We start from the raw sequence: 16845 nt of genomic DNA, 5'->3' as shown, positions 1-16845 counted from the left end.
TTGGACAGCAGGTGGAGCTGTAGACGCGCGGCTCAATCGGCTGTGCCCGCAGGGCCGCTGTTGAGCCCCACACCAATTATCACATGAAACGGGCACCAATCAATAGGCAACAAAGAAAACGGCACGGACAAATTAATTTATATTTGCAACGTTTATTTCTTTTTTTTATTGACGTTCATATATAATCTCAGAATGGTCTAAGCGGTTTCCCATTTCATTAGCTTTGGATGACGATCATCTTCCCCTTTGTGGAAACTCCACATTCCTATGGGAGGGGATGTGTGTGTGTTTGTAAGGGAGCTACTATATGTCAATATGTTGGGTTTTTTATATCTACATTTTGTTGTTGGAGCATAAACACACGTACATTCAACATCTTAACCAATTATTTGCATTTTCAAATTGACATTTGAAATGTCAATATTTACTATGCAGCTTCAAATGAGTCACAAATAAAAAAAAACGTGAGGACTGAAATGAAGGGAGGGAAATGGAATATGTAGCATTCAGCAATCATTACATTGATCTGCATTGAGCCATTTAAAAACCACTAATCACTGACATTATACCTTAACTTTTGTTTAGATTTGGGCACCCACAGTTGTGTTCATCCTTGCATCTGGTTGGTCATTGTTAAACCGCTTGCCGACAATCCCTGCAGATGTACACATGAATACGTGTGCTGCAGCCTGTGTTCAGCAGTGCAGTTTGTGTGTTCACGGCTCAGTAAATTATGGTCCCTTTATAATCCTCTTTAACCAAGCTTTCTCACACCCCAGTCCTTGCTACCCAGCACGGTGTAGCTTTCCTTGATTACCAATATTTTCCATTCACATGCAAATCACCTGGAACGTGCCCGATCGTATCAGATATCTGGGTGACTGCTGTGGATTAAACACAGGTTTCACAGGCTCTACTGTGGGGCTACCTTGCCAACGGAGGTTGGTGCAGAAATATCCGTGCTCTAAAGTCTGTGCTCTCCGCTTTCACCAACCCACACTGACCAGCGGAGTGAAGCATGGTCAAATTACCTGGGGCGGTGACATGGTGACAACAGTCTCGCGGTAGCATGCTCGCCGCCTGTTGCAGAGGTTCCACGATTCGTTCTGGCGGCTGCCCTAATTAATAGTGCGGTTCTAGCAGCCTCGTTAATACTTTGTGCCGTCTGATTTTTTTCAGTGCACGTTAAAGAATCCCTGACCTCATTCGCAAGAAGGGGCCATCGTGTGCTGGCATCACGGTCTAAATTACCAAAATTCTAATTGTTGGGATTATACATAGCAATAATCACTTCCTACTGGCAGACGAATGCCCCAGGTCACTCTTACAATCGAGACTCATCCCGGTGTCTTGCGTTCTCACCTGGTTAACCAAAATTAATTATGCAATCCAAGCGGCTGCATGCACCTGATAGTCAGTAATCACGGAAACCCTGCGATTACTCCAGCAGTCTTACGCGCTTCGCTTGTTGCACACAGTAGTCGTAGGCGGAGCAGGTGTTTACATCATGAGCTACGTTTCCTGAATATCAAAACATACTGCATAACAACAAAGGGGCATGCCGAATTGCTTGCTTGTAGAAAAGGCAGCAGGTCTAGATGTGTGTTGACCCTGGCGTACGGATTATCCCGGGTTGAATGACGCTATCGCCGGTCGCTGACCCCCCTACCCTTCCCTCTCCTCTCCCCACAGTTCTGCAACCCCGACTTCACACAGCCCATCTCTGAGGTTGTGGACGATGTCATCCAGAACTGCCCCATCGACGTGCGCCGGCCTCTGTACAAGGTGCGTGCTTCCACACGGCCCCTGTGAGCGATTTGGCTGCGGCGCAGTGGCGAACCACCCCAAAGGATGGGTGCCACGGTGGCGAGATGTTAACTACATCGCCTGGTATACCAGAGGTCCTGGGTTCGATCCAAACCCTAACGCCTGTATATTTGGAGTTTGCATATTCTCTGCATGGTTGCGTAGATATTTATCTGGGTCCTCCGGTTTTTCCCTGCACATTTAGAATCGACATGCGTCCAGAGTATTTGGCTGCTGTAAATGTCATTTGTGACCAGGTCGTGTCTGAAAAAGAGCAAATAGCTGAGTGGGCCTTTCCGAGTAAAATATAGTATTATAGTTATCATATTCTTTGGGTCTTTCGGTAAAGCCATGTAGATAGATCAAATATTGCCATACATAGCAGGGGTCACCAAATAGATTTCCAACAATCATGAGCAAACACAAGATCCAGGTACAATTCAAGACAGTACATAAAATTCGTGATTTGATCCCATTTGTGAAGGATGTGATCCCTGACATGCAATTCCCCGGTGTCTACAAACTAAGCTGTGTCTGCGGCAGCTGTTACATTGGGGAACTAAGCGACATGTCTCTGAGCGGGTTCGTGAACATAAGGCAAATCTGAAACACGACAGGACTAATACCTCAGCCGTGGCTGATCATTATTTTAACACTGTGGGCACACACGAAATTGATTTTGCCAAGACGAGGGTACTCTGCAAGCCCACTGGCTATCAGCAAAGATTTGTTCATGAAGCCATCCAGATATATAAACACAGACACAATTTCAACCCAGAAGATGGGTACAAACTGAGCAATCATTGGAAGTACATTATTAACCAGTTTAGGTCATAACTGGCTGTGATGTTCTCTCCCTACCTACCCATGTTAGCAGTTATTTTCGACTCTTCAGTTACATTTACTAACACAGCCACCGTTAGCTGTATTAGCAAATGGCGGCCTGCCATCCTTGTCCACCTCCATGTGGCGATGCTCTTGCCGGGCTTTCTCCGAGCTTACATTTACATGCAAATCTCTCACATTGACATGCTAATCCCTCACAATACAATGGCCACCCCCACAGCTTCATTTGTAAATAGCGGCTTGCCATCCTCTTCCACCTCCATGTGGCGATAGCTCTTTCCGAGCTCTCTCCGAGCTTACATTTACATGCAAATCTCTTACATTGACATTGTAATCTCTCACAATACAATGGCCACCCCCACAGCTTCGTTTGTCAAGATTTACCCGATCTTACATTTACATGCAAATTTCATCTCTAGCCCCTCCCACGGACCCTTGGGCTACACCCATCCCAAACCTTTATAACTCCTTACCTGAGCAGCGCTCCCAACATACATTCTAAGCAGCTCTCCCGCGATATTTCTCACCTGATGACGATTGCTTGTGTTACGATGGAAACGTCGTGATATTGTTATTATTTTTATTATTTAATCTATCTACGTGGCTTTACCGAAAGACCCAAAGAATATGAATTCCTGCAGTTACGAAAGCTTTAAGTCATTATTGTTTTTAGTTGTATGTGGTTGTTTGTGCTATAGCTCCAATGCATTACGGGTTGTACCACATGTTGTTCCCTATAATGACTATAAAAATTTTCTCCAAATTTTGGGAGCTTTTTAAGGAATTAAGCTCTGAACTGGGCTGGGAACTTTTTCTCACAAATTCAGTTCTGAAATTAATTCCTGAAAGAAAAAAAAACCTCTCGGCACACGGAGCGAAACGTCGAACGTGAACAGTGCGCGTTACAACCCAAAAACACATCAGGGATAGCCATGCAGTGGGAACCTCGCCATATCCCCCACGTGCTCCCGATTCTCCAGATCTGTGTGTGCCGTACACGCGCCCTCCTGCCTGATATATTCCATGCATTCAAAGTTTTCCCGCTGCATTTAAACTCCTGCAAGGTTAAATGAGGGCCCGGCGTTTCCGCATGCGCACGAGGTGTTTTATTTGGGTCATTTGGTTCAGCTGAAATGCGCAAGGAAATTCAACCCCCAACCCACCACCTGCAAGCCCTGGAAGACCGCCTAAAATAGTGCGGCGCTTTAAACGTTACTCTGTCCCATGCGCACGCCTTGGCCGATGCATCCACACATTAATATTTCTGGCGACCCAGGTTAATTTCTGTCCAATTAAAAATGTCCCATGGGCCTCCAATTGACTGCTTTTCTTGGCGAGGGCTCGGCAAATCCCCTGTCCTGATTCGGGTTCACCGGCAGCCGTGTGCTCCTGACATCAGCTCTATTTCCAATTACAATCCCCCCCCTTTAACAGTTCATAAGTGACTCCACAGTAACCGGTGAGAGCGTGTGTGTATGTATGTGTGTATACGTGTGTGTGTATGCGTGTGTGGGGAGTGGTGGTGCAGTGCACCACAAACTCGGCGACATGAGTTTGATTTCCACTCGCAGCAAACATCGGTGACGAATATATGAAACTGTCTTAAGCCTCCTCGCTAGGTCAACTCAGCCGCAAATGAGTACCTCGTACAGTGTGTAAACATCACCACTGGTGAGAGTCAACGGCCAGGCATTGCGCTCGCCACCGATGCCCTCGTGGCATTTCGGCCTTTGCAAGTACTTGCTTAACAGCATTTGCCCGAGCAGCCTGTCTCGACTACATGGTCAAGGCTTTTCCTGGGTCGACTCAGTCCTAGACGCGTCCTTGTTTGGTGTGTGGACAAAATGCTGGGTGGGAGGGCAAGGGAAGGTGACCACCGGGTTTGGTACTGGCCAAATCACCACCTCCTGCACATTGTAAGCCTTAATAGGAGCTCGCAAACAGCACCTGCCCCATTATGCTTTAGATGGGGGTTCTTTGTCTTTTGTATATGTCGCACGGTTGTTTTTGTATTGTGTTCATTCACAAGTGGGGAATTATGTATGCCTATGTTTATGAACATAACTAGGCTAGGGGTTTGTTTTATTGCTGAAGGATAGCAATACATATTTATCTGCCTATGGTCCTTCCGAATTGATGTTTTTCAGGAGTGTTTGTGTCAAATAAGGTCACTGAACCTATTTTGACCTGCACCAGGTCACCTCAGAACGTTGTGGCCTCATTAAACCGTTGTTGAGTCCTACCCTAATATTATCAATAAATCAACGGCGTATGTCAATAGACCATTCGAAGATATCTTTAAATATTAAACGCATGCATTCCTGAACATTGTTCACAATGTGCTATATACAGTATGTTACAGGCAATTATTTCTAACAATGTGGGGCCCAGGCACTTAAGTTTATTACACACTGACTTGTCTTTCAGTCACCCCTGCTAGTTAACCTCTTGCATGCATGTCTTCAGCACTCCACGTGGCTGAAAATTCCGCCTAGCCTGGTACAAGCAACTTGGTGATGTATTCTCCACTTGCTGGTTAACGGCAGCAGTTGCTGCTGTTGTTGTGTGTGTGAATGTGTGTGGTTGCACCCGCCTTCGTAGGTGCTTCTTCTAACAGCACTTGCCCCAACAGTTAGTTAAGATGAAACGCGTGGGGGGCGGAATATTTGTCTTTGTGGTTGCACATAATGAGAAACTGTGACTGTGGCTATTGTACGACAGCAGGGGTTTTCAGTCGGAGGCCCTCAGGCCACATCTGACCCATGAAGGCCTTTGGAGTGGCCTGCCAAGCTATGGCCCACACAGGGATATATGGCTCACCGGGACTTGAAAAGAAACAGATTAGTGAGGTGAAATCAAGATAAACATAAGCGAGAGATGAGAGACCTCCAGGCAAGAGATGCAGAGTAGTAGTTACATGAGATATTATGTCACGTCACCCACCGGCACATGATAAGTTTATTCTGTGGCCCACTGGAATGCATATCTCAAGAACCCTGCACTATGCTGTGGACCTTTTACGTTTGATTGTCGACGATGAATAAAATCGGTGGAAAGTCGTACCTGAACTTATCCTCGACCGCCATTTGGTCGACTCATTCTGAAATGAGTGCCGGGTACGGGTGCAAAAGTATCAGAAGTGGAGAGACGCACAGGTGGCTGCGTGTGGTGCCGACCGCACTCACCTCATGCAACCGTACCAGCGCCTATCGTCGCCTGCTAACAGCACTTCTCCCAATCTTTGTGCATGTGGTTGCATGCAGAATGTGGTCTTGTCCGGAGGCTCCACCATGTTCCGTGACTTTGGACGGCGACTGCAGCGTGACCTCAAGCGCACGGTCGACAGCCGGCTCCGGATCAGCGAGGAACTCAGTGGCGGTCGCATCAAGGTACCGCCGCTCACACAAACACAGCAACAACAACAGTCGCTTGTGCCAGGATTGGTGTACCTTGAGGCCATGTGAAGTGTCGAAAGTTACTCTGGCAGGAAGTCACGTTTTGACTGGCCGGCAAATCCATTAATTGCTGTGAGCATCGCTCTTTCGTGATGCTCTTGAAGGATGATACTGCCCAGTAGCATCCACCACGGAGGTCGATCTTAACAATGCTTGTACCGGTCATCCGCAAGTCAAATCACTTCCACACACACATGCTCACACAGGCAAGTACAAACACACACACCTGCTGAGGTAGCTGGATGGTTCAAGTGGCTAATCACTGTAAGAGCATTGAGCGAGCACCACTGAGAATCCTGGGTTTGAATTTAGGTTTCAGCCACCCGTGATTAAAATGGATTCCTTATTATTTTTGGACGTTTTCACCAATTGTATTCCAATTGTGTTATCGGCGTCTTGTCACATGGGTGAGGTGTCCGTTTAGAATTCTTAAGAGTATCACATCACCTTGTGGTGGAGAATGGCCCATGGAAGAATATATTTCAGAGCTACTTCTGAGATGCCAATAGATACAAAAAAACATTGTAACTGGTATTGGCCTCTTCTTGGTTCTTTCGGTAAAGTCACGTAGAAGGGAAGTAATAAAATAATAAAAATAAAATAATTCTCACGAGGTTTCGGCCACAACGCAAGCAGCCGTCCTCAGGTGAAAACCAGGTCTGTCGGGGAGACAGAATTATTTTATTATGTTTTATTTTTATTATTTTATTATTTCCCTTCTACGTGATGACTTTACCGAAAGAACCAAGAAGATGAATCCCTGCAGTCACGAAAGCTTTAAATCGAAAATGGTATTGGCCTAACATCCCAATGCAAATTACTTAGGTGGGGTTACCCATAACAACGTCGCTTACAGCTGCAAAACAATTGGCAGGACCGTCCTGAAAAAGAGTTGCAAGTTTGGCTTTCTTGGGCGAACAAGTGTAATAACAATAACGTTCCACATTTGTTGTGTTGCCCTTTTCCACACACTCCGCTATGTAGTTTTGTACATTGCATGGCATTCAAACCAATATCTTAGTTTTCAACTTTCAGAGATTAAACATTTGCCAAATTAAGTGAAGCACCAAATTGAACATGGAATGTGTTCCCTAGTTATTGGTAATTGGGATGAGTCGGTAAGCTCACTTGAGATCTTTGTTCCATCATGGATGGCAATCTGGATTCGAACCCAGGTTCTCAGCATTACCATCTCAGTATTCTCTGACCCCAAGGTCATTATCTGGCCTTTTTTTAGCAACTTGGTAGTCTCAGCCAGTTCACTGCACAGAAACAAACCCATGATAATAAGGTGGGTGTTTTTGCATAATTCGGTATGTTCCAGCTGAGAGGATTAAAGGAGATTTGATTTTTCATGCGATGAACATTCCGTGCAGCACATAAAACAGGTGTGTCCCTGGTGTGCGTAAAGAGTCCGATTGATATTACTTTCAAAGTAGTTCTGTGATTTCCTTCTTCCATTGTTGCTCTGTAAATCAGCGTGGGGCATTTCCTCAATGTAAAGTTCTTTGTCTCTTTATATGCCACCAATAATGTATTTGCAATATCATTTGGGGGGAGGCAGACATACTACAGTAATAATGTTTTGTTTTATATTGGATCTTACATTTTTCGATTGAATTTAATTGGCTGAGAAATCACAGACAAGGTAGCCAGGGGGTGAGCCAGCGCTACCAACAATTGCCAAAGCGCTGTGGTCCTCGATATATTCAGATGTTTTCATCCAATTAATGATTGTTAATACATGTGGGGGAGACCCCGAAGCTCCCAGGGAGATTTCACGCTTGTGAAGGGGCAGTACTCTATCCCATACAAAAAAGGGACAGATTATATAAGTTGCACTCTCCTGTACTGCCTTCTGGAAGCCAGGGTATGGCACCTTCTCATCGTCCACAGGAAGATAGTTTCAGAACATTTGTGCGGTCCACCAACCATCGACTGCATAGCGCTTGATTACAGGTGTGCGTGCATCGCCTCCACCGCCCCTGTCACCTGAGGGGCATTCTTGAAAAACTACTGCTTTCTTTGGAACACTTTACAGTACTACTTTTCATCATTTTTATTTCATCGTCTCCCCATAGAACACACATGAAACATAATAATTCACTCCATCCACTTATTGTTCCCATTCTCAACATATTCACACGTTTTGGACATTGAGCCTTTTGTGGGTTATAAAGTTTTCAAAGATACCCTTCATTTATTCATTCAGGCAATCCCCTTCGATACTTGAGCACCGTCTTACATTTCGACGTTTGGCCATTTGCTTTACCACAAGTATCTTGTATGTGCAAGATTATTGTAGTATCTATGAAAAATGTAGGCGTACGATTAGATAGAACTCCACGGTTCGTACACATGCATTAACTAATGCATTTGGTTCACTGTCATTTGGCCACATGGTGGCCCAGCTGATTTGGAAGTTTCACAAGTCTGCACGATCCACCAACCTTTGCCTATAAAAGCCCTGGATGTCACAGGCCTACGCTGCTGTGCCCAGTGTGTATCTATTATCCACCACAGCTTGGGCAAAATTAAATAAAAAGGCAGAGGACTGCCACACCAGCAATTAATTTTGTAGATGGCTGGGTATTATTTCACTATCGGATTATTGCATTACAAAGAAAGGAATAATTCGCCTCATTTAAACACATGTAAAGTAATACATTCGGTCCGCTATTAGCATTCTGCGGCCATACACGAAGCAGGAAATCGGCACTGGCTACTAACACGAGCAGTTAGCATTTCGTTGTAATGGAAAAAGTGGTTATTTTTGTCAAGCTTTCCTTGGCACAGAGAGTATTGGGTGTGCATTTGCACGGGAGGGCAGTCCACCCTAATGCATCTTCCCACACGGACAAACAGTAATAACACTTAGATTTAAACTGACTTCGCTGCCTGAAAAATGGAGACGAGTCTCTGTGCTGGCATAAAATAAACAAGGGACAAAACCTATATTTAGAGATGCCTTTATATAGCAGGCCATTTTGTAAGGTGGCTTGTTGTTTGCGCGTGCGCATATGTGTGTGTGTGTGGGAAGCGGTAGTGTAGCGGTGAGCTTGCTGCGCTATGAAACCCTGTGGGCCGAGTTTGATTCCCGCTCACGGCCAACACAAGTGACGATTATCTGGGCCTCACCTAGGGTGACTCGGTCTCAAATGAGTACCTGGTGCGGTGTGTAGTAAACATCGCCACTTGGGAGACAAAGGCGGCCGGGCGTGGTGCTGGCCACCCACCCCCTCGTGTGCCGTGATGCTCGCTAACAGCACTTGCCCCAACAGTCTGTTCAGGCTATACGAGGGATCTTTGTGTGTGTGTGTGTGTATATATATGAAATTGCTCTGCGTTCGGTCCCCAAGTGAACGAATGTGTGATAAATCTCAATGTTTCCAAGCTTACTGCAAAAATTTGATGCATTGTTTGCTCAATTTTTATTATAATGTAATATTGACTTTTCAATGAAGCCAATATATTGAGCTAATAGGCACATGATTGTTTTCCAGGTTGTTGCCACTCTTTCCCAGCGCCGTCACCATGATTTTGCTCTCAGCATTATGACGCACTAGAATTACATTTCATTAGCGTTGCTGCGTTCACGACGAACAATGCGGGTTTTGTTCTTCTCAGGCACCAAAATAATAAATATAATCGACCTTCCAGAAATCTATTTCAAATTTCTCAGACAAACAGAAATCTTAATCTTAAATTTGTAAGTCGGTGTCAAGTCATTGGGCTTTTATCGGTGTTTTGTGTCTTTCAGGACATCTAAATCAAAAGGGTTTTTGGATCAGGCACTGTGCAATAACTCACCCACCTATTATCAGGCTTCATTGAAAGTACCATCTAATCGCACGTTGTGACGGGTGTATGTATGCTGATTTTTTTCGCACTGTACGTAGCTAGCCTTGCTAATCGGAGGTGCGGGGGAAATATAACAAACTAAAGACAAAAAGACGTTCTAAAGAAATGAGTTTTCAACCTCTATTTAAAAGTGCATAGCTCCAGTGGCTTTCTAATATTGCAAGGAAGAGCCGCAGAAGCGCATGTAAAAGCACGTGATGCAGTGACCGTCTTTGGTGGTAAACTATTTGGTGGTATACTGATGCATCGATTCATAGATTAAAATCGGTTACGGTTGAAGCAAATTAATCGAATTGTGCTGCTGAGAATCCGTTATTTTTCTATACGGATATGTTGCATGCAATGAGTTCCCGTGAACCCCCCCCCCCACCCCGTTCCCCAGTAGACACGAGAGTCGCAACATTGGACTGCAATTTTAAAAAAATATATCTTCTTGAATCGTATTGCAACTCCGAATGGTGACATTTTGAGGGGGGTGAATAGTTATACACTAAGATGTAAAACTCTAATAAGTTTGTGCATTTTTTTTATTCTATTCCAAAATATGTGAACTACTGCCCCGTGTGTGTCTGCGTGTATGTGCATGCATGTGCATTCATATGCAGTACACAGCACGGTAAGCAGAGCGATGTCCTTGTTTGCAATATTAAATTACACTTAAGATGTCCATTTAAAATAAATTAATTCTGAGCGGCTCCTGTAAAGACCACTGCAGTAAGTGAGTCTGTCACCGAGAAGCACGACATTGATTTCATTTCATAATAAATAAATATACCCTCCAATGGAAGAACAAAGAAGGGGTGGGGGGGGGGGTTAAAAATAGAAACGGAGCAAGCTAATTAAAAAGCCATTTTGGGGGTTAGCTGCGGCTCGTAATGCCGGTCCGCGGGTGGCACTGGGCGGTGTTTTGGCATATTCCTTAGCTGTGCGTGCCGTGGTTTTTCTATGTATAAAATATTAATGCATTTCTCCCGCAGCCAAAACCGATCGATGTGCAAGTAGTTACCCATCACATGCAGCGCTACGCCGTGTGGTTCGGAGGTTCGATGCTGGCTTCCACCGTAAGTGCCTTGCCAATCCGCACACACTCTTGATATTGTTGCATACACAGCACCCTGGGGCAAAATATCAGTTCATTTTCACTCTTTAACTCATATTTTTTTGTGACTTTTCAATTTTTATTGTCGGAATGTGGGGTCATGGTGGCGCTGTCGTTAGCGCACTGCGGTATGAACCTTGCTTACCTGAGTTTCATTCTTGGCCACGATTAACGTCAATGGAGAGAGTGGTTTGTCCTGGATGTCGCTTCACCAAACTGCACTGAGCGGCCTGGTGAGATGTGGCCAGACAACCCCCGATGATACACACCGTTTGTGGAGGCCTTCATCCAGCAGTAGATTGACAAAGCGCTGTAAATGATTGTGTAACTCTTGGAATGATTGCCCCTAGTTTGTTTCGCCCATTGGTTTTGTTTGTGTCTCGGTGCTGAGTATGTACAGAGCAAATTAAACTCTTTGTTCTTTCATGATGATTTGTATTCATGGAAAGTCTGTTCGAATAGAAACTTAAAAAAAGCAATGAGCTATGCTTTCTGCAAGATCCTTGTCAGGATTTTTTTAAGGCTCTGTGTAATATTAATTAATTTATGGTGAGCCTGCAGGACATATCGGTTACAGTCCCTTCCCATCTGCTGAGCTCTATTAGCAACCCATTCATTACAGCAGCCTGCGAATAATGCGGTGAAAAATGTATTTCACATAAAGCAACATCTGCCCATTGATTCGTCTTTTTCACTGCCCTTTGTGCTGCGGTATTCCTGACTCGTTTCCCTCTTGGGTTTCTCTGTCCTCTGCTGTCCTGCCCAACCACGCATCCTACGCCGTGGTAGTGAGATGTCATCTCCCTCGCCTGGTATGCAGGAGGGCATGAGTTCCACCATGACCCCAAAGCCTGTATATTTAGAGTTGGCATGTTCTTGCGAGGATTTTTCCTCCCGTGTCTTCCGGTTTTTTCCTCCCCATTTAGAAACATTCGTTTTAAATTATTTGGCTTCTCTAAATTTCCACGTGATAAGCCACTTCATTGAGCTATCATTTGTGGCCAAGTTGCGTTTGAAAAAGAGCGATTATAGCTCAGTGGGCTTTACCTGCTAAAATAAAAAAAAAATGTGTTTAGTAACCTCCCAAACACTTTTCTCCCCTCCCCCCACCCTGCTGGTTCTGCATCTCCCCTCCTCCTCCTCCAGCCCGAGTTTTACCAGGTCTGCCACACCAAGAAGGACTATGAGGAGTACGGGCCCAGCATCTGTCGCCACAACCCGGTTTTTGGCGTCATGTCCTAACGGGTGGCATCAGAGCTCCACTCACGCACTCACGCTCTCACGCACGCACGCTTGCTCGCTCGCGCATACTCGCACATCTGGGGCTCTGCAAGCTGCCTTGCAAGTGCACACGGGGACAGGAATGCATCTTTGGCGGATGCTCCATGAAAAATAAAAACAGCAATGCACTGTCCAGTTCATATATATACAGTATATATATCTTTTGTTGCCGTCAGCAAACCATGCCATTGCATTTGGTTATGTTTGATCCGAGTCCTTTTTTTTTTACTTGTTAGGATCAGGTTCGATTTGAATCACATCACGCAATAAAAACGTGTTTGAAATAAACATAATACTGTCCCATTAAAATTTTTGCATATGCTTACGTTTTTACAAAAATAATTTTTATTCGTATTTTCTAAATGTTGTTTTTTTGATTCATTAAAAAGGTTGACGCAAAATGAGTTTTATTTCTCCCCATTTTCCTCTCATCGCAAGTTCTTTGATGGCTATCCTAGCCGTTTGAGCTGTGCTCGATAGACTCGTGAGTTTGAGCTCTCACACTAACCCAGGGTTTCGATGATGTGCGCTCACGGTTACGGCGCTGGGCCGGCAGATGCTACGTGCAAATGGGAATGCCGAGAATGTGTTTTGGCAGTCCGCATGAACTGTGCCCATTGTGGACCAGTATTCAAGAATAATGATGATGAATTGGTGGCTGGAATGTACAGAAACCACAATAGCCTACATCAAATTATGGTGCTGCAAGCCTTTGCCACAGAGTCTGGGATTGAAAACCTATCGCAAGCGTTTGAAATAGAAATATCCCAAAAAGTTTGAATATTGGATTTCCTTCAAATTGTTATGCCCGCTGCACACACAATTCGTTGTTGTATTCTGAAAATTCTGAATTTGCGAAAGAATTAAAAAATATATATATCAAGGCCCTCTCTTGCCATTGGTTTTCAGTGCCCGAGTGTATCATTGTTGAACGTCTATACATTGTGAAATCATTTCCCCTTCCATTCTGCCTGACAGTGACGTGGAATGTGCACATTTTTTGTGGCAAACTTTGAAACCTCGCCATCCGTTATTTTCGTATGTATAAAAAAAATGTATGCAATATGTGTCTTGGGTGTGGCCGTCTTGGAATGAGAGTAAACTTTTGGAGTGTCGTGTTGCATTAACATTTTAAAGATGAACATGAACTTGATGCTCCGGATTTCATTTGTCTTCTCTCCGCCGTCCCAAGCGCTAAACGAACCGGCTAACCATGCCGCGCCACCAGCACCACCACCAAGCTGTACGTCTTGGTGGGTTGCAGGTTGACAGGTTGGTTTTATAGTGGATTGAGCGGGGATAGTCATTGAGTTATGATGAGTGATAATACAATACACATCATCGCGAATTTGACCAGAGCAACCTTTGGAAATGAAGGGGGAAAAAAATCTATTGAAAGCTGGGGTTTTTCGGGCATGAATGAAATTATCTTCTGCAAACAGAATCCAGATTATCTTGTGAATTTGCAAAAAAAAAAAAGCTCCAGGGCGCCTGAAATTGTACACGGTTTTTTTTGGCATAAAATGAATAAATAAATGTGTTTTAATCAGTGTTCATTGAGCCATATCAGTCTAATATTGCTGGAGGAATGGATGGGTGTGCAATGCCATTTCCTCGGCTCGTGTTGGGGCTGAGGGAGTAGTGGCGATGTGGTCTCGCAGACAAATGGCTTTAGAAGGGCTGTTGTAAGAAAGTTTTCACCGGATTATACAAGAGGCAAACACGCTGACCTAGTTCCCAACCTCTCGCGAGCCCTACGGGGCTGCGGAGCGATAGCTGTACATTAACATGTCTGTGCTGCGTTCGATAATGAGAAAAATGCGGCGCGGGTAGGTGTGGCGGTTCCGTGTTGCCAGCCAAGCCCTCGGCGTTCTCATCAGCACTTGGCTGCACGCCCCTTCACCGATGGCAGTTCGGTCGCCGCAGTCCGCTGAACTTGACCGCTGCGACTTGGCTCGCGTGTAAACTTGAAGCTCCGGCGCGCAACGACGCATCGATTCGTGGACTTGGACCGATTGATCGTTTCGCGACGTGCGCATCGAGCCGTACGTGTCGGCATGGATTATTGTCATTTCGTATGTGTTGTATGTAATTGGTTTGTGTGACTCCTGCAGCCATGGTAGAGCTTGCTCTCACTTTATATACATACAAACAATTGACACTTGAATCAAATCGTGACCCCCGGATCGTGGCAATGTGTTGCATCTGAGAGGCGAATCGTCACATGCCTCCCCTACATACGAGCTGCAGCTTATGAGCATTTAGTCAACATTCGGTTATGTCAACATTGCAAATTACGTATCCAGGAAAAGCCCCCGTTGAGTCTCCAGATATTTATTTTTCAGGAGTGACCTGCATTGATTGCCGTGTTTGGACAATTCCATCCCTGTTTGGCATTGTACCATGTTGCAATGGTGATGTACTTCGTTATACTCAGCAGAGGGTGTTTTCTTGCTGTTTTGTAGGGTTGAAGTAATTTCGTGGAGTTGATCCAAACCCAATGAGCCGAACTAAGGCGCCCTAAATGAGGCATGGATCAGAACATCACGTGGTTAACCACGTGATGGCACTATTTCGATGTCACTTGCACTCATTATTTCAAACTGCAGAATGCCGATTTTACTGTTTATGGCAAGGTTAACAAACCGACAACTTGTTGCAGTTTTTATCTACGTATGTGTCCTGCAGTTCAAAGCAATTCAATGCTGTTACCATGCTAAACATGGTAATAACGAAAACTAAATCTATGAATCAAACCCCTTGCATGTTAATTCGGTATTAAAACGGGAGCTTACTGTCAGTGGCGTTAAAATTCTTGCTGACATTTTCTAAACCTCATTAATACTTTACAGCTGAATTATGAAATAATAGTTTCTTAACAAATGCCGTTTCCCGAAAAAACCTCATTAAGTGTGGAGATGTTTTTTTATATATCAAGAAACATTGCTTGCTTACGATGTTTAGCATTTGTTGTATGTATGGATATCAAAGCCAATGCAAGAGTTCCCCGAGAAATCCCACTGCACACACTTGCGTCCAGATTAAGATTGTTTCAGTTATGAGGCAAAGAGTTAGCGACTTGCACAGCGGCAAAGTAATGTTGTCTTTTCCATCCGATGATGGCCGTGGCTGTTCATGACTTCACGAGGACGCTGCTGTGGTCAGCCACCTCATGCCGGGTTGCTGGTATACGACGGGCAGAGCACTTCTTCTCCTACTACTCTTTGGTTCTTTCGGTAAAGTCACGTAGGTGAAAATAATAATAATAATAATAACACCTCTTCAACTTCCTTTTTCAATGAAGCGATTGGGATTCGCCGACTTCTGACGGCCCCGTTTCTCCGACTGACTGCAGATGGCTTGTGTTGCTGTTTGCCCCGCAGCAGAAACAGCAGCAGCAGCAGGATAACTACGTTTATTTTTTATCGCAACTGCTACTGCCCAATGGCAATAAAAACATACAACTGTGCGCTGATTGCATTTGCATGTAAATATTTATATTACACTCACCGATGTTGATTTTTTTGCATAAATACATCTTGGTGGAGGGGGCCGGTGGGGGGGGGAGAGTTTCTTTAAAAGGCTGCTTTGGTGGATACGAAGATAATTGTATTTTTCCCCCACCCAATGCTTTATGAGGGAAATGCGAACAGCACAAAAAGTGTAATCTTGCAGCAACAAAAAATAAAAGGCTTAATGTGGTTAAAAAAAATGTTTCAGAATGTAACAATCATTGAGTTGGTGAATTAGTCTAGAATTTGATTGAAACTTTAAAATATTACTGTTACACGTGCTGCCCTTTTGGGAGGGGGATGGATTGCTAAACTAATTATGTGCTTTTTTTTTACTATTTCACTGTGATGCGATATATGTGTGATTAATCATTGCAGTGTATATATGTCTTCTGTGTCCTGCGTCTCTATACATATGTATAACAATTCTAATAAACATCTTTCCAGGTTTCCATCATTGTTGGTGTCATCTCACAATAAAAAAACAATAATTTACAGAACTTTGTTATGGCCTGGAATCGAACTCGAGCCGCCGGTTCCACAGCAGAGAGTGTGCCAACCACATGGCCACCACTCCACCCTATGTCTATATGCATGGTGGCCCGAACGTCTGGACACGCAGGGTTATTGTATTTATTTAAACAAATGTTCAAACTGACTGCCATTAACGTTAATGCACACATGAATTATATTTTGAGCTGAATTTAGGACTTTTTAAAGTTTACAATGGTGTAATATTTGAACATTCACCAGTTATGTTTCGTCTCAATTCACTCGGGGTTCTTGCTAGAGTTTTGTAAACAACAGATTTGAGGTGAACCCACATGAAGAACAAGAAACAACCGATAGATAAATTTTTCACTTAAAAAAATAAGCAATGACAATGGTTTAATGCAAGTGTTAAAATAAACAACGTGGCCATATGTGTGTTGCCTTGTCCATCTTGTATAACAACCAGAATTGCCACTTGATAATGCATCCAACT

The 16845-nt window shown here is 44.2% G+C and overlaps 1 protein-coding gene across 2 annotated transcripts in view; it reads left to right on the top strand.

Moving 5' to 3' along the window:
- Positions 1-16312, top strand: part of LOC133344652 (actin-related protein 3) — a 37010-nt gene extending 20698 nt beyond the window's left edge. For both annotated transcript variants that reach the window (XM_061554689.1, XM_061554688.1), the window contains exons 10-13: positions 1693-1785; positions 5916-6041; positions 10946-11029; positions 12214-16312. In XM_061554689.1, the coding sequence (XP_061410673.1) occupies positions 1693-1785; positions 5916-6041; positions 10946-11029; positions 12214-12309 (399 nt within the window). In that variant the 3' untranslated portion in view covers positions 12310-16312. The remainder of the gene's footprint in view (positions 1-1692; positions 1786-5915; positions 6042-10945; positions 11030-12213) is intronic.
- The last annotated feature ends 533 nt before the right edge of the window (positions 16313-16845 follow it).

This window comes from Lethenteron reissneri, chromosome 20 (assembly GCF_015708825.2).
Source record: "Lethenteron reissneri isolate LAM-NWPU_2019-01 chromosome 20, ASM1570882v1, whole genome shotgun sequence".
NCBI classification, from domain to species: Eukaryota; Metazoa; Chordata; class Hyperoartia; order Petromyzontiformes; family Petromyzontidae; genus Lethenteron; species Lethenteron reissneri.
Note: the sequence above shows the minus strand (reverse complement) of the source record. Positions and strands in the feature narration are given on the sequence as shown.